The sequence below is a fragment of the Antedon bifida genome, chromosome 7, assembly GCF_963402885.1.
Source record: "Antedon bifida chromosome 7, ecAntBifi1.1, whole genome shotgun sequence".
In the NCBI taxonomy this organism is placed as follows: Eukaryota; Metazoa; Echinodermata; class Crinoidea; order Comatulida; family Antedonidae; genus Antedon; species Antedon bifida.
In genome coordinates, this window is record NC_136232.1 from 12,035,094 (window position 1) to 12,059,066 (window position 23,973).

Consider the following 23,973-nt stretch of genomic DNA (forward strand, 5'->3'; position numbering starts at 1 on the left):
TTATTTGACACAAGCAGTTGCGGTTGCGTCGTCAGCAATACGCGTCAGCAAAACGAATGCCATATACATGTGTCCGCAACAACCATCTGTACATAGTATTAGTACAGTTAAAAACAATATTTCATTCCATTTACTGTAGTATGAAGTCATTGCCCTTACTTTTACCTATCCGGTCTTGCTGACTTATACATTTTCAGTAAAAGGGTCTTACAACTGAAGAAAGAAAAAAACTCTTCTGTTCAGAAATTCTATTAAATAAATGTGTATTTGAATTAATTGATCATTTTAAAGCTAACCTATTCATATTGTAATTTTTATAATTTATTCTTCAATTCTAATTTAATTCTATATTTGTCATATCAAGTACGGCGCCTCAATATGTACGTTGTTAGAATAAAAATAATAACTTCCCTTCATTAAAATGGATTCTTCCAAAATACCTTAAATCTGAATGTTTTTGTATTGAAATTACTGAATGATGTGTATAATACTCTAAAAGTATAAGTGCTGTATATTAAAAGGTGCTTACATGACCCGTAACGTACTTAAGTTTATTTGAGAACACTCAGTGAACCGAGACGACGGACTTAAATCTACAAGTTGGCCACCAGTTCTACCACCAGCAACAATTGTAAGTAAATACACCAAATCGAATATTTTTAGAATATTTAGCTTCTAAACGGAATATTGTATAATTATCTCTGGTATATTATATTTAATCGTTTGGTTAATTGCCTTTGATTTACACAGGGTATTTCAAACAAGTCGTTTATGAAAGAAGTAACGACACCTCGTTCGGTAAGTAATACCGTGTATGATTTTATTTGGGCGATAGTTATCTTTAAACATTATTTGTATAGGCCTACATGTAAAATACGATCAATAGGCCTACCTGTTGAGATTTATTATGTTTACGATAATTTTGTAGTGACTATTTATAGCTAATACATTCGATTTCAAAATCTAACGTATTGTAGTCTAATTCATTTGTCAGTTTAACGTGTATATGTCGTACCTACTTGTGTTGTACCATTGACAAGTATGACAATACAAGTGTATATACAATGGTAAGGCCAAGTACGGTATAATACAGTACTGTATAAATCTGACTTCAACTGAAGGAGACAAGTTTTACTATTATCCGTTTTGTTGATTTAATTTGAATATGGAAAAGGTTTTAATTGTATCCTTTAAAAGGCCAGGAGTAGGCCTAATATGTAACATACATGTCTATACTAGGCCATCATAGCATTGGTCGCGTGCGAGAACATCGGATATCGAACATTCAAAATGTCAGATTTCAACAACATATATCGAACATTCAAAATGTCAGATTTATTTCAATTACCGAGGTTTGTTTAGTTCGTCTTTAGGAGTCTGTATATCATTTGTCGTAACTGTAATAATAGAAAGACTTCATTAAGCGCGTATTGTGACGCGCTGTTCGTTAATGTCAGACTATCCTGCATCATTGTTGTATGATTGTTTATTATGTAATTACCTTAATTTGGTTGTACGGCTATGAAGATTAATTTACTACATACTGTATAGTCGAAGTGTCTACTATTTGAATTATTGAATGTCAACTTCATGTAATTTTCATTTTGTTATTGCGGCCTTATTTCGATCCATCTTATACAAATACTTCTGTTTACCGTCAAATCGCAGTACAAACTCCTTAAGCGTGGTTCACACCAGAGACGCAACGCAGTGACGTACGCGCAACGCAAGCAAGTTGACCAATGACAAGCCACTGTTATTATGCCATTATGAGAAATTTATACTGGTTACATATGTTTTTATGCATCCGCAAAAAATATCGGTACGTTTTTGGGGAATCCACCCACTGAATTATTTTACCCAGAATGTCCATGAGATATGCAATTTAACTGTTTGATTGAATATTGATAGGAAAATTATTCATTTTTATTTGCCGCTATTTGCATTAATAATTACGGCAAGTAACATATGGTGCTATCATAAATATCGATCTAAATCTAATGTCAAGAAGTGGTCGGCATAGGTTACGTTGGGTTGTTTTATTAGGCCTATGAAAGTAAAGCAATGTCATTAGTACGTTTGGTTGCCACTTGAACGCAACGCAAGGACGTTAGCGCACCGCAAGTAATTTGACCAATCATGACGCGATGGATCCCAACTGTCGCTTGTGATTGGTCAACTCACTTGCGTTGCGCCTATGTCGTTACGTTGGGAACTCTCTGCAGAAACTGCGGTGTCATTTACGCGGTCATGGTTCAATGCACTGCAATACATTAATGAAATGCAACAAAATAATGATGCTTTCTAATGATTTTTTTCTTCAATTTGTTAATGAAAGTGTTCTTATTAGTAATTTTGTGTAATTCTCACCATTCAAACTGCCATAAGTCATCTTTATTCTTTCAACAAATATTTTATTTACATTTGATCATGGCCTAGGGTGCGTTGATAGATCAAAACTGATTTAATGTTTCTACACACAGTTATACAATTACACTAAACACACAGGACACGTTCAAGTTAAACGTGATTTTAACTATTAATGTATCTTCACGTGAGACAATCAACAGAATACAGAGCATGGGACAAGTTTATCACTCAAAGTTATTTAAATTTAAAAAAAAAAACAAATATGGCGACAAAAATATGTGGTAACCGACAAACCAACATTCACATTGCATCAGCAACAGATGGATTGATATCCTTCCATTAAAATGATTGATTCAAATATCTACTAAGTGAACCACAATCATTATGTTTAATTCAAATTTACATGTCATGCCATAAAGCATAGAGGTATATAGTGATAATATAGTTATATCATAGTTCAATATATAATATCTCTATGCATAAAGTTTCCAAGATTGAATTTCTTGGAATGACTCCAGTATCGCGTTTAACCTTGGTGATACTCGGCAAAAAAAAGTATAGATTTCCATTCTCCCTCTTAACAAACATGAGCAATTGGCTCCGTGACACTTTTATTTTTTCTTCTTCAATTTAAATTAAAGCCTGTGTTAGCTTTATTATTGTATATTATTTAGGCCTACATAAATGTGTTCATATTTGTCGCAAACCAGGACAAATTTAATTGTGTAGGCCTATGAGGCGCGCCTACATACTTTTAAAATCTAAAAATTAAAAAAAAATACAGATAAAATTTTGCATCATGTTATTAGCGTGACATTATGGCAGTTAAATTGGTTGATTAGAATGCTAATTTATTGACATCGTTAATTAATCCAGCATATGGCATTTTAAATCAGAACATAAAAATTTAGAGGTCAAAACTCGTACTTTTGTATTGAAAAGTGTTTCGGTCCAAGTACACAGACACGGATCCATTATATATAACTTGTATTTTGCACTTCAGTTCTACGTATTATAACGAACAAAATATATGTTTATGTACCAGATAAAACTGCGAATTATATATCTGTATATATTACCAGACCAGAGCCCTTTATCCAGAGAACAAACTAATGAATCATGTTTTCGTTTGAACAAATGCCCTTGTTAAACATAAATTATTATTTTCATCAATTTAACACTATACATATCGATGTTACATAAAAACTAATTCTCATTATAAAAGGTATAAAAGCTTATTCGCTTTACGTGGTATTCAACAGGTAGATTGGTTAATTAATAGCTATTACGCGTTTGACGTCACCGTCTGACGCAGTCATAACCATACATGACTCATAAGTCCGTGTTATGTTGCATGTAATTTGCGTTGGTCAATGTATATTTGAAATCTAAAGAAAGCATTTATTTAAATGGAATACGATCAGCAATTGATTGTGATAAAGATACTGACATAAAGCCACGATTATTATCATTATCATCATCATCATTATCATCTGCATCATCATCATCATCCTCCCTTTTATCATTATCATCATCATCATTATCATCTTCCCTTTCATCATTATCATCATCATCATCTTCCCTTTCATCAAAATCATCATCATCTTCTTCCCTTTCATCAACATCATCATCATCAACATTATCATCATCATCCCTCATCATCACTCATCATCATCATCATCATCATCATCAACATTATCATCATCATCACTCATCATCATCATCATCATCCATCATCATCAACATTTTCATTGTTTATATCATTACTATATAAAGTAATACATATGTATTTTTTTACAGGATGGATCATGATATTTGGTACGGTTTATAATAATACATTTTGAATATTATAATGCTTGCTATAGGCTTTATCATAACGGATTAATAACACCGCTAGCAATTATATAACCACACAATAATATCCAATTATTAATATGTATTATATAACATACATTATATATCGTATACTAGACCGCCGCTGAAGATAATAAGGTATATGGATATATGCTTAATTAATTCTAAAGTAAAGATTTTTTTCAAATCAATTTTAAAATAACTAGATGGTAGGCCTATAATGTATTGTTGAGCTAAAAATGGGTAATATAGGCCTATTTCAGTTTACTACTAAAATCATCTATATTGGCATTGCAAGCTAACTATACATAACAAACATCATCAATACAGTAGCTCTAGCGGCGCAACGCAAGGACGTAACGCAACGTAAGTGATTTGACCAATCACAAGCGATGGATTATTAGAACAGTTGTCATTGGTCAACTCGCTTGCGTTGCGCGTACGTCCTTGCGTTGCGTCGCTAGTGGGAACCACCACGCTTTAATGTGATATTTCAATTACATTAAATCGTAAACATTTTATAACAAATCAGTAATATAACTATTCATGTGTATGATACGACGGTTCTAGCACGTAGCATTGTTCATCATTTGCATGCGGCGGCCTAGGTATAAAACTCGTTAGATGCACGTTTAAAAATTACGAAATTCGATTAGACTTTGAAATAAATTCAAGACAACGGCAATAGATGAACGTCTAATTATTTCTGGAGTGCCTTTATAGTTATCTACGTCGGGCACGTGTATTTGTGATATCTATTCGAAATCATGTGAAGTAGCCAGATGTACTGTAAAGTATTTACTTAGCTTAGCAACTTCTATCTATTCTCTCGCATACATTACCTTATCTTTCTATTTGTAGCTGTAATAATAACGTAACCGTCATTTTGATTGTTTATTTTGGTTCGTATCGCTATAATTAGTAATTTGCCACAATGCGATTTATTTATTAATTATATAGAATATTCATTATTTCTGTAAAACATTCTCGAGGCATGAACATGTCACTAAATTGGGCTTTCAAATGATTGAAGTACTTAAGTATAGGCCTAAGGAAACTAAACTAAGTGCGTTCTAAGTCTACACATTGTGCTAAGTCGGATGTGGAACTGTTTTTACCATTGAAACAATAACACTGTTTGTTGGATTTCATTAAAGCCTCGCGTTGTTTGTTGAATATTTGAATTCTATTAAACCTTGGGTGACCCTTGGTATTGTGATCATAAATGATCCTCTTATTTTAACTATAGATTTCATTTTTAATAGAATTAATTAGCCGTGACTTATTTTTCTTGTGAAGGGCTGGTTGTGCTATGGCAATCATAAACCCTAGTCCTGAGTCTATTCAGCAATTGTTTGCGGCTTGTGATCTGGATGGCAGTGGCTTTATTGAGAAAGCTGAACTCTCCAGCGTCTGCAGTGAACTCAGCCAGGACGAACTGCAGAAAGTCTTCCACGAATTGGACAGAGACAAGGTGAGAAACAAAATGATGATCAAGAAACTCGTGTTCTATAGTTGGTTCATTATTTGTTGTCGCAAAGTCGAGTTTAGGTTCTCCATCTAGTTACCAGCATGTCTGTACCACATTTAATTGGCCTTATAAAGCTTTGGTTCCCACGCAACGACGTACGCTTAACGTAGGTGAGTTGACCAATCACACGTCAGAGTTGGACTATCCATCGCGTCGTGATTGGTTACTGTAAATTACTTGCGGTGCGCTTTCGTCGTTCTTAACTGTTCTCCAACTGATTTCCAAACGTTTTCATCTATTTTAATTTTTTCTAGGATGGTCGAATCAGCATCACGGACTTTTCCGAAGGCTTCCAGAGCGTCAGTGACACGTTGTTAGCCGTCAGCAGACGACGCCGGCGGAAGTTGACCAATCAGTTTAGTAGTGAAGAGTTCGATGAAATGATTGGTAAACTCTCCAGTGACTTTGAACTCCTCAGTTGGTGAGTTCAAATTATTATGCATTTCTACAGGACTCTCTCACCCCTCCTTCCTAATATGATCAAGGCAATCTAACAACAGGATGCTCAGCTCCGGAGATCAAAGGGTTATCTGTGGCTGCCCCACGATCAGCAGACACCGCGCGCGACGTGGAGGAATGTACACGGTACAGTACTTGGCAAGGCGAGATCAGTGTCCTGTTGTTAGATTGCCTTGGTATGGCCTATGGTCTGAAGGAAGTCTCTGATGGACTCGACAGTGATCTAGCAAGCCCTTGCGATTGCCGCATCCTTATTTATTCTACATTGTTGTTTTCACACTATTATATTTCTTTTTTTTATTGGTATGACAAAGAGTAATGCAACCGTTAAATATCCGCGTTGGTATAAATGAAGTATAGGGCATACATTAAATATTTGCTTCACCTTTCTACATTATGTTGTGGAATCCGGTTAGTTACGCAACTACATGTTTATTGGTAGCATGTCTTATCAGCAACACCAAACAATGACAGTATCTACATGTTGTATAACATTTTAAGAGTTCGTGGGACAATTGACTTGATAGAACTTGTCGTCGTATATGGCGAGCATAACACCATTTGGTGATTGTGTACAAGAATCTTTATTAACAGAAAGTCAAATTGTGTTTAAATGTAAACCGGACAGTGAATGGTAAGTTTAAACATATATAGACTGAAGCTAAAGTGCCTATCTGTAGGCCTAGAGGACTTCGGATCGAACCATTTCAACCCTATTTTATTTGTGTCAAAGCGTGGGTGTAAAACATAGTAACCCGCCTATGTATTTTAATATACCTGTACTGTTTTTTTTTAAATATGTAAAACATAACGTAGGCATACTGTGTACCTATTTTTATACAGGCCTATGGCGAAATTATTGAGGAATGAAAATTTCTGTGACAAAAAGTGTGATGTGCCCATATATGGACATGAGATGTCATATCACTCTACCATTGTATGGGCACATCACACTTTTTTGTCCCATAAAGTTTGATAGTGCTTTGGATATTTAAAATGCCATTTTAGAAACCAAACTAATCGGTTCGGACATTGTCAGGCCTATCAGTAAATTTTGAGGATGTTGTCTGTAGTTATCCTCGGATCTATAGTTTAGATGTATGTGCGCCGCCTACGCCACCAATTATCTGTTGAGGCCAATCTTTTATAATTATTGAAGTGACCTATAACTTTCATTGTCTGCTAATATAATATTTACAGGTGTTTGAGATTTCAGTGTATTGCGACTTTTGAGAACCGTGACGTAATGGACAACTTCATTGTCTTTGGCCTGATTTTATAAATCCACGTTATAGTTTCTTCCAGTTCATGGTTCGCACGTAGTCCTAGATATTACGTTATTAGTTTATTAGCTTATTTTGTTGTTTGTATGTGTACACACGTAGTTGTTGTATTTAGTACTTGTTTACTTTACTTTATTAGTGGTTTAACTTGATCCGGATGCGGATCGATCGAGTACGCCTACAAATTAAGGCCTACCAAGCTAACCGACCTGCTGTACGCACGTCTGTCTGCCCCACTAAAACGTGGTTCCCACTAGAGAGACGCAACTCAATGACGTACGCCCAACGCAAGCGAGTTGACCAATGACAATTAGCCACTGTTCGAATTATCCATCGCTTGTGATTGGTCGATTGCGTTGCGTCGCTAGTGGGAACCAATATTTAGTAATATTAATAATAAATAAATATTAATAATAACACACCCACACCACCAATATAAATTAAAATGTATATTCGTCAGTGTTTGGCGTGTAATAATGAAGGTAGATGGAAGGATTAATATATGTCTATTTAATATACACATTTCTATAGAATGACGGTATAGATATTTTCAATGAACTGTGGCATTCGTGTACACGTAAATAGTGATGGTAGGATGTTGTAATGAAATTAATACCGTCACTCGTATAACCACCTGTTGGATATGCTATTGTTATGATAACGAGACGAAAAGGCCCCCTAGATGTATTTCATATCGAGTGACACATAGGTCTATCTGTACGTAGGACCATCACTGACCTCGACATTATTGATTTTTGTCAGTGAAGCTAGGGAGTACGAACGAACGTTTTGTTAACTTAGCAATCTATTGTGTTATTATCTGGCAGACTGACTCTGAATAGGAATCTGGATAGGCAGTACGGATTATATTGCTGTTATATCAGCACAGCTCGTCTTTGCGACATATGGATATTAATATCATTGTTGAAAACATTTAGTATCGTTCACGTAAATTGACTAGCGGACGGATATGTGTTGTACTAGTTGAAATTCATTTATACAGTTACCATATTCACATTATGATATACTGTGGATCGTTCAGACCTATCACGTGATGTTCTTACTTTTGCTAAGTTATCGTATTGTGGTAATATTTTGTTTTGTATGAGAATTATAAGCATCCCTTATGGCTGTGTTCGATTATGGATGAGGAGAAATTAAACCATTTATTTACCGCGTGTGACTTAAACGGTAGCGGATTCATAGAGTTAGAGGATTTACAGGAATTATGTGGAGACTTAGCAATAACACAACAAGAATTAAATGAAGTTTTTACAGAACTGGACAAAAATAACGATGGAAAAATTAGCCTTATTGAATTTCGTGACGGATTTCAACGAGTTGAATCCCTTTTTTCTCGAAAAAGGACTACAAACAATAATGAATACATCGCACCGGTTTTTACCGAGCTTAAGGGTTCGGCTAAGGGATCATGGGAAGGATTTATAGCAACTTTAGGATCACATGTCCATCTTATTCCAAGGTAAACATTCATATTCCTAACAATTTAAGACATTTTACTAGGAACTAACTTGAAAACATTAATAGAATTGCCTAATTAAATTCAGAAACAAAGGTACCGTACTGGTAGTAAATTCTTCAGATTCATCGCGAAGTGACAAACTTTAAAGCGTGCGTTCAAATGTTGATAATCAGCGCGCCGCGCGCGTAAACTTTGTGTGTATTCGCGAATGATGAACATGCTTAATTAAAGTACGGAAAACAGCAAACAATTATTTTTATAAACACACATTAGATCTGAATGTTATTTGTTATATTGGACGTCTACTTATCAATTCAGAGTGAATCTGTCAATAAGACGCTTTGCAATGTTAGCTCACGAATCTCAAATATTGTTTACATAAACGATTTTGAAATTACAAAAGATTTTTATAACGATTTACATTTTGAAACGGATAGACCTATTTTATTGTTTGAACTACCCGATTGTTAAGCCAATATGTTATATTTTGTGTTGTCCCTTGTGTGATGAGTTCAAGAGTCTAGGTTATCATTTTGTATTATGCAATCTGAATATTTAGATCTATTTTCTCTGTGCTTGTGGAATAATAACTGCAATTTAAAAGGTATAATAATTATACAGCAGCACATTTTGTATTCCATCCCAATGCATATTCAACCATCTTACTTCAGCATGGTGTCAGTCTAGTTTATTATTTTGATTACGTCATTAATAACTGTCATCGTCATGCTATAAACTATTGTCACTGCCAAATTTTTACACTTATCAACCAAAGAAACACAAAATCTACGCGTGCGTAATATTATTATCAGCGTTTTAACGCGCGCGTCAAATTTGTATATCTACGTGACGTCATGAGAATATCTACGAATTATAACCAGAGTGTAGTTTAATCATAGTTCAGTACTGCTGTAATATTACGTTTTATTTATGAGACAATTATGTATTCATTTTGGAATGAATTGAGGTACAACTCGTCCTGAATGTTTATCACGTACATTAGCCAACGTTATGGTTATTTTATGATTATATCGTTATGCGTATTACTGAACGAAGTCAACAGTCAACATGGAATGTTTTAAGTATGTGCATGATGTTTGAATGGGCTCTTGGCTACCAAAGTGGGCAGTAGCAAACATAGGCCTAGTATTGTTTGTCTAAATCAAAACTTTAGCAAACAGCATGTATAAATTGGGGTTTGTCAAAACTAGATGTAAACATTATTTATGTAAATAATTCTCAGATACAGCAAACTACAAAGTGACTTTACTGATAGCCTTCATTCGAAGTCCTTTATCATCTTTTTTGTTGTATGAATATCCAAGGTTTTGTGCTTTTTTACGCTGGCTCCACGACTACTAGCGATTTAATGCTGGTCCAGCTCCACCACCCTTTTATTTCGAAATACATTGTTACAATCCTGACAAAGTCATTCAGAAATGAATCAATAAAAGAATCAATTTTGTTTGCCGCGATCAATACAATCACTGCCAGTAGATGGCCGTCTGTTTTCGAGCTTAATCGGGGAAATAGTTGTCATTATTTACTTTTTTTGACGAAAATGTCTCAAGATTAGACCAGGAAAGATTGAAATTACTCTTAATTTCACTCTTCCCTGATGAGTCAACCGTTTTAAATCGAGATCTGTATACTACTAATTATTTGAGCAGGAAAACCAGGACAGTTGGTGGACTGTGTAGTCATTATTTTGATACAGTATTAACAATTTCTATTAGATAATTGCCACCCTCTGATAGGATTACCTTGGTAATACCATGATGAATTATAATATAGTGTGAAATGCCTGTTTCAAATCATGAATCACTATGTTCAGTTTGTGAACTAATTACATATACTCCGCATTATTGTATAATATCTTTACGTAATTTCCAATTGAATCTATGTAGGCCTACGAGGTATCCATGCAAAACATCTATTATGATTTTAACATTGTTGGTGGACGGATTGACCTTCTGTGTCAATAGCAACTAATTGACCTTTCACCTTCACTTATAATTCAGAATAATATTTAGTTTCTTATCGCTGATTGGTTGTACAAGTTCTCCTCATTTGCATTTCTGTAGTCTGCCCTTTCGCTTTATATACGTCGCTTTACGCGGATTTAATTTTAAGTAAAGTTATATACTATACAAGATTGTCCTTCACTAAGCCTTTGTTTGTTGAGTCTGCTTTCTATGTGATATCGATTAAATCAGACTTGACATTGCATAGGCCTAATTAGTATCTAGATACGATACACATATTTATAATCATAATCTTGTAATCATTGGAGTATCCGCGCGAAAATATTCATGTTTATTTCGAATTGAATTGTTATGCCCATATTTGTGAATGTTTTAAATGTCATTATTTTGCTGTAGTTGAATGTTACTAACTGAATCTAAAGTATATTAGTAGTTTTTTTCTTTCTTTCGAAACTCGTTATTATTATTTGTGCTTTCATACGTGGCTATATAAGGAAAAAGTTGAATTGAAGAATTGCTGACGCGTTTCATAATAGAGTTGAAAAGTTCCAAAACATTAAAGTAGATCCGTATAATAGCATTGACGTATCTAGTATACAAGAGTGATGCTGATTGTATTTCAATTGTTTATAATCAAGCTTTTGTAATGCTTGTTATTATAAACAAAAGCTCACTTATTTTATTGATATTGAAAACATTGCGTCTATATTAAAATTGTACAGTAGAGAAAATAATGTATGTGCATGATGCGGGTACTGGTATTTTAATTTGACATACTATAAACTGGGGCTTCTCATAGGATATCAACAACAATTAGGAAACAGTGATTTTATCTAGCGAACGTTTAGTGTTATGATTAGGTTTGGATAGTATTGCAGTGATTTTAGTGCATGACTTATGGACAAGTAAAACCTCCTTAGTCCCCTCTCTCTCCTCCATAAAGTTTGTAATACTGACATTCCATCCGTCCACGTAAAAATACACCCGTTTAGTATTCGGTCATTGTTCTCAAATCCCCTAGATAAATATCATTTACGCTAAATTAATTTTTCACAAAGCCAGCTATTATGAAATCATCTGTCCTGTATTGATCGGATGTATTCTTCGATTTGCCGGCAAATTTGTCAAAAACAGTAAATTGTGGTCATCGTGACCCTGTTTCATGGTAACATGAAAATTAGTAGTAGGCCTACTGTTATAGATAATAATAGTGTATATGAAGATCTACTGTATCTTTACGATATTGCTACTAATACACTTTTTAAAATCATGCTAAATGTATTGCATTACTTTTGCTTGTGAAATATAACTTACGAATGTGTATCACAACACATCAGGGTAAAACAACCAGAAATTGCCACGTTACGTTGTATATAACGTTAGCCTTGATATAAAAGGATGGAACACCCATCGTTCATTAAACGTTATAATATTATTTTAAATCACTAAGCTTATTTTAAAGCATAAATTCTGAATGTGGCTCGGATTCACGTGATCAGGCCAACGTACTATTTCCGAATATGGATATTATTTTCTGAATATGAATATTATTTTTCCAACGTAAGGTTATTAATAGAATAGGCCTACTTTACTTAACTGTTGACATTTGTAATAATTAGCAAGTTAAATTATTTTGCAATTAAAGCGTATCAATCATTACTTTGTATACCAGCATTTTCATACAACAAACGGTAGAGCTGAAAAACGTTGACAATTATTATTATGTAATGGAAAGAGTAGATATTTCAGAGTTTTCCGTTTGTGATAATAATAATTTACCAAGAGATATCGCGTCTGATGTAGAACTTAGGCTATCAGGTACTGGGTAAGTTTTTTACTAAACATAGCCTAATTAAGTCAAGTTTGTATACTCTTGGAAGAACTTCATAACTTCTTAAGATGCACCATAAACGAGGAGAAATCGGTGTTAAGTCTCAGTCACTATCTGGTATGTACAAATTGTGTGTATGAGGAATTGATGCTAAATCATGCGTTTTGACTTTTTTTAATGAATAAATCTATTTTTGTTTCTTGCAGTCAAGAGCAAGTGTGCGAACTGTATCAACAACTCCATTCCTCCGAAACACCACAACTGCTAACGCAATTTGAAACGATTATTTTTGAGGTTGTGAAAGACATTAAGCAACAAAATTATGAAATCGAACGCCTTGAAGGTTCCCTTAAGAGGTAAGAACAATATAACACTTATAATATATAAATGGGAGAATAACCTGCGACTTGCAGCCTACTGGGCTGAATTATGCACAGGTGTGGACGACACGTACCACAACTTTCCCCTAAAGCTTGGTTCCCAATATGACGTTAACGCTACGACAAAGCAATTTAACCAATCACAACTGTCGCTTGTGATTGGTCAACTCGCCTGTAATGCGCTTACGTCCTTGCGTTGCGTTCTAATGGGAACCAAGCTTAAGGGTCCCTTCGTTTCGAGTTCTGCCACCAAACGGGCCCATTCGTCTGTCCACAACGACAGGCGCTGAATATGTAAATAATACAAATATATTGATATAAAGTTTGCGGTACACCACGTGTATTAGTTCTGAAAAGAACTGTTGAGTTTCTCGACGAGTGAGAACGATCAAAGTATATTGATCGAAACGTCGAGAAACTCAACAGTTCTTTTCAGAACTAATACACGTGGTGTGCCGCAAACTTTATATCAACATTCGATTTCGCCATGCAAACCTTCAAACAATATAATACAAATATAATTGACATAATGAAGCATTTGAAGAGCAGACAAATATATATCAAGAACAAACAAACATAGGTGACCGTGTTCTTATATAGTATAAGGTCGTTAGTTATCAATTATTACCGATTGATGCATAATTATTATTATATAATAACTTTTTTTTTTGCAGGGCCAATGACTCCCATAGTGAATACTTAAACAAAATGGAGTACGACATAGAATCACAGTTATCAAAAGTAGAACAACGTGTTAGAAAAGAGGTCAATAATTTTAATTATGATTTTAATAATGAAAACTAATATTCTCATATTACTCAATCTTTCAATTCTTTCCTCCAACCATCCGCCATTCAACCCCCACCCCTTTCCGCCATTCATTCAAGAAAGTTTTGTCGTTTTTAAGAATAATTGGAGCAAAGAAAAGTCTATTTCATATAAGTCATAAAAGTAAATTACCGCTAACTACATTTATAACGAATTATAAATTCGTAACATGTTTGTTTTCGTCAGCATGTTTATTAATTTTTATTTCACTCAGGAAAGGGAAAGATCAGAATTAGAAAAAATGGAGACCAGACGACAGTTAGAGGCGGAAATAATGGAATTGCAAGCAAACTTGACAAGGTTTCAGAAGGTATAAAACATAATTTTGTCGTTTGTTTGACATGACATATATATAAACAGTCAAATAATAAAACATCAGAGAAAAACAAAGGAGAAATTCGTGAAATTCGATGTAAATACTAGTCCATTCTGTATCTGCTGTAGAAGAAAGTGTAAACTTCTTTTTAATTTTGTCCTAAATTTGTTAATGTTTCATAATATTTTTAACTAAATTTATTTTTCACTATAATATATTTCCACCCCCAATAGTTTGAAGCAAGGATGTACAGTCGTGACAAGCCAAGAGATGAGATGGTTCAGGAACTTAAGCGTCAGGTTGAAGAACTTATGGTTGAAAACAGGACGCTAAGATCAAACTTAACAGAAGCACAAACTAACCTAGCCCTCACCAGATCTGATCTTGCAACCGTTCATTCAGAATACGATGAACAGATGGACTTTATCACTAGGTTAATATTCTTTATTGTGTTTTGCTAGATCCGATATAAAGTAGGCCTATTTAAAAATAATCGACAATGTCAACTACATTTATCGCATGTTTTCATTATTCGTAATTAAATTGTCTTTCCATTCATTTTACAGCGATCGTGATCAATTAAAAGAAATTGAGCGAGAAAATGACAATCTCCATCGACAGGTTCAATTATTACAGTAAGGACAATAATTTAGTAAACGCGTTGACATTGACTTTTGACGCAATACACCCTTAATAACATTCTCAATTTATTTTAGGGATGCCAACAAGAAGTTACAAGACACAAATGATGATTTGCGGTCAGCGTTGGACACGAGAGCGAAGGTAAACTCAACGCGCAACTCGGATTTAGCCGACGGCTTGCCATTGGTCAAAAATTAATTGCGATGCGCGTACGTCATGGGATGCGCTTACGTCATGTGATGCGCGTACGTCATGTGTGAACCAAGCATAAGCAAAATAATAATAGTAAAAAAAAAATAAAATATGAAAATATGGCAGTAAAATAATCTATTTATACTTATACGGAGAATCGTATTTGATTAAATCTAGGTTATACTAACAATGATTTCTTTAGAGTGTGAGTCATTGCCATCTGTGTAACCATATGTCCTGTTTGCATTATACATTTTCCCTTTTATCTTTGCCTAGAAAATGAATTAATCAATAAAAATGTAATATCTCAAAAATGAAATAAAATAAATAAAAGGATACCTTGTCAGGTCCATGACAGTCTTCTTTCTCTTTTTGTGCTACAGTACTGTAGTAGTACATACAAAACACCATATTGATCTTATCGTACACAGTTCACATTTTTTTTGTCGATTCCATTCATATTTCATTATTACAATTGGATCATTTAATAATGAACTATCGTTTTAAAGTAGTATTCAAAAACATTTTGTAGTCCATATTAAAAGTTTTATGTTTTTTAGACTGGTTCCCGGACTCCAACACCTGGTAAATTTGGAGGACAAAACGGTCCATCTTTTATGAGCGAGTACTTAGATCCGAATGAAATCAGGTAAATCAATCAATCAAATCAAATCAATCAAGTACTACCACATGTACACCATCATATATCTCATAATTGTATACGGTGCATTACAATCATTTTTTGAAGATTAATTAATTAATATATTTTGTTTTATAGCAAACGCCGCCGTCGTAGCTCACTGTATTATCAGCAAACAGGAGATGGGGAGAGCGTTCCCGATGAAGCAGGTACCATAACAACGTTACCAAAAACAACCTTTGCAAAAACATTGTTTTTTCAATTTAGGATATAAATTACATCACATATTAAACATGTTTACAGTCATATTTATAATAACAAAATAATATTATTTTGAGAAAACTTTTTGTGTTAATAAGGTTTATCGAAAATAGCGTGCGCGACGCATGGTGGGAAGGATTTGGGAGTAAACGTCACGACGCGTACGTACGTGATTTGTTGTTTGTACGTACGCGTCGTGACGTTTGCTCCCCAAACCAAACCCTCCCATCATGCATTGTGCAATGACGTTCCTCGCGAAATCAAGCTATTTGCAATAAACCTTATTAAAATGATTTTTTTTTTTAAAGATTCTGGTAATTCAACGATGAGAGATCCAAATGAACTCGACTCTGAGATTGATGTGTTAAGTTTGGATGGCGAACTTCGTCGAGTTCTGGAGGACCATTCCCGCCCTCCTCGTGATATTTCAGTTCCAGTTAAAGAGGTATTATTATAAAATGTTTCTGAATAGAAATACAATATGGTTGATAATTCAATTCAATATTATTTATGTATTCATCCCTCATGGGGCATAATTAAAAGAGAATGTCTAAACCATCTATTTCATATTTTTTGTAAATACGTTGGGTAGGCCTACTGCAAACCCAACTGTACCAGTGTTTTAATTAAAATTAAATATTAAATTAAATACAAATTGTGTAAATATGTAAACATAATGATGTGTAGTTTATCTATATACAAAATGTATACACTATTAAACTTTTTGTGACAAAAAATGTGATGTACCCATGAACATGGTGATGTCATATCAATACCATATTTGGGCAACTAGTTTGATAGTGTAGACTGAGATTTATGATAAAACTGTTTTTTAATGTAGTTTCCCACATAATATTGCAATTGTATTTGTTTATGTATTTTGTGATTAAAGGGCCCCATCGGAAAGCAGTGCTCATTGATCTGGGTGACTCTTTAAATAAAGAAGATAAAACATTTTTATTTCAGAGTTCATCAGGGAAAGCTACTGAAGCGAAGTTTGAAGGAGAAAGCAGTCAGAAAGAACCCGTATCGGAACCATCATCCAAGTGTTCGACACCAGACTCAGCAAAGACGATGACAGCTAAGCTTATGCGTAGTGATACTTTACGAGGAAGTGGACGTAAAAGGACGTTACCGCAGGTTCCTTCTAAGGTATCAGACGATGAAAATGACGAAAATGAAGAAGATTTATTTCAGAAATTATATTCCACAATTAAAAATGTTTTAGAGGTAGGGGATAGTTGGTGTTAGACCCTGTCGTCACGTGATCCTCTGTCGTGCATGGTGATTGGATGATTCCTGATTTACCTTCTAAATCTTCACATTTTGATGTGTTAAGCATGAAGTGTGCTGCTAAGTACATACTTACTTATTTTACCACTCAGGGCATACACTTATTCTAGTCAACTTTTATTTGTAAACCCATTAATAGCATTCCTACCAACCCCGTTTTTACATGTAATTTTACTGTTTTTGTGTAAAAATATCATTTACATTCAAATACAACGTTGCCTTTAGTCATATAGTTTTTATCATGTTGTTTGGTTGTTATGTTGTGCAAAAACAATTTGTTTTGTTTCGGACTGTAAATTCGTCAATCGTTATTGCTAGTGTCTACGTATATACAGACCATAATAAATCAAGAACATTTGCACTTTGAATTTAGTCCATCTTCACATCCATAAATCTAAAAATCGATTTATTAATTTATAAATAGCAACTTTGATATTCTTTTTCCAGACACCAACTATATCGCCCTCTACAGTTCCCCAACAACCACCAGATCGGATGTACAAGATAGTTTTAGCAGGAGACGCAGCCGTTGGAAAATCAAGTTTTATTTTGAGGTTATGTAAGGGTGTCTTCCATCAAAACCTTAACTCTACGCTCGGTAAGAAATCAAAATCAAACTTGGTTCCCACTAGGACGCAACGCAAGGACGTGTAAGCGTAGCAAGGCACTTGTTGACCAATGACAAGCTACAGTACGACTAATCCTTCGCTTGTGATTGGTCAATTACACCTGCGTTGCGCTTACGCCTTGCATTGAGTGGGAACCAAGCTTAAATGGTGGCGTTATTACACATCTATACGATTTGTTTTATACATTCATCTTTTTAAAATATAAATAATAAATATTTTGCTCGTTTAGGAGTTGACTTCCAAATGAAAACGATTGAAATTGATCACAAAGTGACAACACTTCAGCTATGGGATACGGCCGGTCAGGAACGATTCCGTAGCATCGCTAAATCGTACTTCCGACGGGCTGACGGAGTTCTCTTATTGTACGACTGCACGTACGAAAGGTCGTTTATTAACGTCCGAGATTGGATCGAAGCTATTGAGGTACGTATTTGTAGATATAGATGATGCCTAACTTAGTTATACCACTCAGAGACGCAACGTAATATGTAAAAGCACCGACAGTTCGAAGAATCCATCGCTAGTGATTGGTCAAATTACTAATTATTGCGCTTACGTCATTGTGTTGCCTCTCTAGTGTAAACCAAGTATTAGGACATTATTAAGCTACCGTTTTATGACGAACACATTATGTTGACCGTTTTAGTGACAATGATTAAACCAGAGTATATAAAGGATGTGTTTATCAATTCGACTTTTAGGATGGTGCGCAAAAAACTATTCCTGTGATGATTTGTGCAAACAAAATTGACGCACGTGCACAAGCCAGTGCCGAGGGATTGAGGTGTATTCGAACAGAAGATGGCGAGAGGTTGGCCAAGGTATTCAGAAGTTTATATATTTCTAAAAATAATTCAAAGGACGATTGTATATTGCAATCAATGTTTGTAATTTGTAGAGAAATGTCATACCAGTAGATGCAATGTATTATGTTGCTTTCTAAAACTCCGTCTACACTATCAAACTAATTTGACAAAAGAAGTGTGATGTGCCCAAATATGGTAGTGATATGACATCATCATGTCCATACATGGGCACATCACACTTTTTGTCACATAAAGTTTGATAGTGTAGACAGAGCTTTAAATATAGGGTCGTCATTGTTATTAATTAATTAATAGTATATTCTTTTTTGTTCAGTCATTTAATGCATTGTTTATTGAAACGAGTGCGAAAGATGGGTCGAATATCAATGAGGCAGTAATGGAACTTGGAAGGTAAGCAAAATACTTGAGATTAGGCCTATAGGTTACCTCCTCCTTAAATAATGGACCCGTCATATTTGTCCTGCCAATGACAGTGATTTAGTTCACTTTTGGTTTTCCCTGTCTCATGTTTCTCTGTTATTTTATTGTTGTACCTTTGTACTGTCCTTGTTTTTTTAGACGAATGAATTAAATGAAATGAAACAATTTGTTACAAAAACGTAATCATTAGTGTCACTTGCGTGATAACGGTCTCTTTTTATATGAATTTTAAACTTTTAATTTGTAGACGTTTGCGACAAACAGAAGATATAGAAGTTCAACAAAGTGGGTTAAAACTAACAGACGGTGAGGGCGTAAAGAAGGAATCAAAGTGTTGTGATTTTTAAGTCATCACCAGTGACGTACTTCCTTAAGTTGTTTTCTTAAGTCTTAAGTGTTTAGACTTAACAGTCAGTGTGCTTCCTTAAGTCGTTTTTTAAGTACGTGTGAAATTACAACAATGTTGCTTCCTATTTGATGATTCCATGTACTTCCTTAAGTCGACAGTGCGTCCAACATCACCAATATAAGTCTCCAGATTACATCACTTGCTTGAGGACCAGAGCAAGCATACTGAATACAAATCACGTCGTCTTCCCATACTAAGTATTATTAATTTAAGCAACTTCCCGATTGTCTCACTTTTTCATCGGTTTTATTTTATTACATTTTACATTCTTCCATTTTTAGGTATATAGGCCTAGCCCTAGTAAGCCTATTTTATATTTGACGGGATTTTTATATGTTAAGAGAAAGTTTAATTGTGTCGCTTTCTAAGTGATTTAAGAACTGAGTTTATCTAAACTCTCTTTTAATGTCGTACTTAATAAGCGAATCTTATTTCAGTCACGGGCATGTTCAGACAGTGTGTCTGAGCGCGCATGTTCAGACAGTGTGTCTGAGCCTACCCAGAATGACTTTTCGACTCAGCACTGCGTTGCGCGTCGTGAAAACGAAAGGTATATATTAAGAAGTAGAGAGAATAACTAAACGAGGTGATAATGACGAGTGTGCTCTTTACTGCGCATGACATGAAACGGTATAAAAAGTTTGAAAACTTCGGAATAATGATGGTAGTTCATTAGCATAGGCTCTTTCATTGGACATTTTACGGTAGATTAATTTGTATTTAGACATCAGTAGTATATTAAGTTAATAGTGTAAATTATACTTGAATTTCATCCGCTAGTACCTTGAAGAACAAATTGTACATAATATATTTGTAAATATTGATTTAATTATATTATTTATATAAAAATAAGGTGTGTACTGATTTGATATCAGTTTATGAATTATTTGTAAGGCACAAGCGTAAAAGGACGTAAGCGCAACGCAAGGTAGTGACCAATCACAAGCGATGTCGTTATTGCGTTGCGCGTCCTTGAGTTGCGTCCATAGTGATAGCTTTAGCGATTAGAGTATAGGTCGATCCTATTGGCTCAAATATAGACGTCGTAGTTATGACGTAGTTAGTTAGTTACCATCACCGTGGAATGATCTTCTACTACTTTATTGTATTTATAAACAAAACCTTCCTAATTAATTTTTCCTTGAACAACAACTTTAACCATTTTGTGCAATATACCATTGTGTTCCCTTTACATATAGTAATACTGTACATAGTTAAGGAACTATTTTCTTATATTTCAGATTTAGACTTTAGTTGAAGTTTGTCCATTTTATATATATTTAAACTATAGCATTTTACCTTGTATAACGAGCAGCAGTGATTAGAAAATCTTGATTGTGTCAGTACTCATCGGTTAAGAACCGTGATATGATTAGCATTTATAATATGAATATAGTTTTTGTGAAATTTACATGGAAAGTGAAATTATGGGATACCTGACCAATAAAATGAGACTGATTTATCGAGCAATAGTATTTTTGAAAAGAAAGACATATTAGAAATCACAGATTGAATGAAAAAAGTGGAGTTGTAATATTACGATATTTACGACTAAGTTCCTGCTGAAACCAGTGTACAAACTATGTTGTTTCAATAAGTAACTTTGAAATGTTTTATTTCAATCGTAAGAAAGTATTTATATCCGCTGATTTTAATCTTAGTTATTAGTTTTCGATAATAAGACAACTTTAAGTTTAATTTACGCATTTTACAGATAGTATGTGCAATAGTAAATACGTTTTCAATTTCATATTCCCTCAGTTTACACCCACTAAACACCCCCAATGAGTAGGTATCGATGAAGCTCAGTTAGTGACAACATTTTCCTCTGGTTTCTATTAGTATAGTTCATTGACTGTAAACCAGTACAAATGTATATTTAACTTACGTTTCAGCTCAGGTTAAATTAATTTAATTTTTCATGGTATTTCATTTCATTCCAGCACGTACGTCGTCTTTATTTCGAGATTCATGCAATAATGCAAACAAAGAAAACACAGTAAACAATAACAAAATGTATGTGGTCCATGTAGTTTAATTGTGTTTTACATTAAAGATGCATTGTCCCTTTTATTTGTCAAATTCCCAAAAAAATAAAAAATAAAAGATTTCGAAAAAAAGTGGGTCATTTTGAAGTATCATAATAGTTATTAACTTTCACCAAAAATTAGTCGAAACAAAATCATTTAACTGAAATACAGACGTTTTTTTGGTTCAAAAAATAACTTTTGACTTCCAGTCAAAGTTTTCGATCAAAACATATCTCATAATGCAACGCGCTTATTTGGCTACTCTGTATGCATAATCATAAAACTTCTTCGCGATCTGTGTGAAAACACCTTCTCAACCGTGACGAGTTGTAAACAATCCTAATTAGCATCATGCATAATGCATACTCGTGGTTTGACATCTTTGTTTACTTCCGCTCGCGACGATTTTCCAGACGAAATGTAATCAAATTAATTTACGTAAAATTGTTGTTTTTGGCTCGAATTTTCGACTTAAAGTGAATAACTTTAATATTACTTTGATATGGCCAATTTAAATTTAGAATATTCTGACCTTCATTTTTTTGTGTTTCAAGGGACAATACATCTTTAATATAAACATTTGAATGTTCAAGTAGGCATAATGATTTACTATGTTATTGCAGAATATGAATTTTATTAAAGAGGGCCCATGAATATCAGTTAATGGGCTAAACTGGAAGGGTTGAAATAAAAAAATAAATAACAAATGAATAAAGTGATGGTTTCAAGATGTTGATTTTTGTTTTTCCGGATTGAATAGGCCTAAATTCATATAATTTTTCTTACGGAAATCATATAAATCGGAATAAATCTAGTTTATTTTCAATGTAGTAAATAAAAACCGTTTTAAGTATCAGCTTACTTTTATGGTTACCACTACGACTTTGATAAAGAGATCAGTAAAGAAAAAAAAACTTAAGTATCGATGACGATATAGTATCGCAACTTTTGTACACACGCGCGCTAATTTGTGTCTACACTATCAAACTTTATTTGACAAAAAAATGTGATGTGCCCATATATGGACATGATAATGTCATATCACTACCATATTTCTGCACATTTTTATAACTTTTACGGTCAACTAGTTTGATAGTGTAGACAGAGCTTTAGACATACACTCGTGAGAGGGCTCTCTATAACTTTATTAAATAAATGATAACATGGTTCAGTAAAGTATATTTAAATAGCTTAAGTTCTACCGGCTGTTAATTTGGACATGTCTGTGGCCACTGTGCCATGCCTACAAAGTATTTTATGATGTTTAACCAAGTTATCTAACAAAATAAAATTAAATCACCCCCTCTATATTAAAATAATGTAATTGCAGCATAATAAATTATCATTCATGCATGAATAACCATGAAATATGATAATTTTAATTTTATTGAAGTAAAATTTTATGACAAAATATTATTTAATTTAATTTAATTTGTATTGGCAACTTGCAACTAGAGAAAGTAGAAAAAATGCCACGCCACCTACCTCTATTAACAAATGTAATATATTTCTATTTATATTTTTTTCAGTAAAAAAAAGTAATGTATTTTAATTATGAATGTGTATATATATAGAAATAACGATTTATAATATGACAATTTGAAAACGCAAAAGAATAAAATAGACCATTAAAAATGTGCACATAAATATCAGAGTGTGGTGTGTGTGGTTTTTATTTTGTCAGCTGGTGGATGGAGACTACGAATGAATCCGGGGATTAAAGCCCACAATGCCATTGCTGCATTGAATGGATGGCCACATAATAATACACTACAGGTTTTAACGATGTTTCTTTCTACAATATGACTGATATAGAATGCGAAATTTTAGCTTGTTAGGCGAGTTTGCAAAGCAGACAAATGGACCACGATGACGACGAAATATTTAAAGAAGAAGATCAATGAATTGACGCAAGGAACTTCGTCAAATTCGGCAAAACTCGATACAGAAATATCTGAATCGCTACACCCTAACCATTTCACAGTCTGCAAGGTAGGCTAGGCTTGACGGTTGCCCCTCCCCCTTCGTTAGTTGACTAGGATTGCATAACATTACTACTTATTATTCGTTGTAACTAGGGCCTAGGCCTAGCTTTTTTACGTTAAAAACATATGCTAAGCCTAGACGAACTAATTGTGGTGTACATTTTCGTTTAATTTAACCTATAATAATATTAATACAAGTCTGTCCATCATGTCAATATGTCTTCAATGACAATTCAATCTGAAATGGGTTTTTTTGACAGATGAATGTCAACACAGACAGTTCATTTTTAAAAATTACATTTAATTAATTATTAGATTTTTA

General features: G+C 34.0%; 2 protein-coding genes across 13 annotated transcripts in view; both read left to right on the plus strand.

Annotated features, from left to right (window-relative positions):
* The first annotated feature begins 515 nt into the window (after window positions 1-515).
* LOC144849074 (ras and EF-hand domain-containing protein-like) lies at window positions 516-21,655 on the plus strand. 6 transcript variants are annotated; one of them, XM_078706055.1, is made up of 19 exons: window positions 516-631; window positions 751-798; window positions 5,524-5,698; window positions 6,010-6,176; window positions 13,003-13,152; window positions 13,851-13,941; window positions 14,219-14,314; window positions 14,554-14,753; window positions 14,887-14,955; window positions 15,037-15,103; window positions 15,715-15,803; window positions 15,933-16,003; window positions 16,364-16,500; window positions 17,022-17,285; window positions 17,796-17,946; window positions 18,207-18,403; window positions 18,682-18,801; window positions 19,121-19,197; window positions 19,475-21,655. In XM_078706055.1, the coding sequence occupies exons 3-19, from the start codon at window positions 5,537-5,539 to the stop codon at window positions 19,572-19,574; spliced, it is 2,208 nt and encodes a 735-aa protein (XP_078562181.1). In that variant the 5' UTR covers window positions 516-631; window positions 751-798; window positions 5,524-5,536; the 3' UTR covers window positions 19,575-21,655. The 6 variants fall into 6 exon arrangements, with proteins under 6 accessions (XP_078562181.1, XP_078562185.1, XP_078562182.1 ...); XM_078706059.1 differs by having other exon boundaries at window positions 17,022-17,207; XM_078706056.1 differs by lacking the exon at window positions 751-798.
* Window positions 21,656-23,380: 1,725 nt separating this feature from the next.
* Window positions 23,381-23,973, plus strand: part of LOC144849070 (syntaxin-binding protein 5-like) — a 34,108-nt gene continuing 33,515 nt past the window's right edge. For 4 of the 7 annotated variants that reach the window (XR_013613947.1, XM_078706044.1, XM_078706045.1 and 1 more), the window contains exon 1: window positions 23,381-23,658. Coding sequence is in view for 6 of the 7 variants with exons in the window: in XM_078706044.1 (XP_078562170.1) it covers window positions 23,536-23,658 (123 nt within the window). In the remaining variant the exon portion in view is untranslated. The remainder of the gene's footprint in view (window positions 23,659-23,973) is intronic. The other 3 variants (XM_078706048.1, XM_078706047.1, XM_078706049.1) reach the window with 1 other exon arrangement.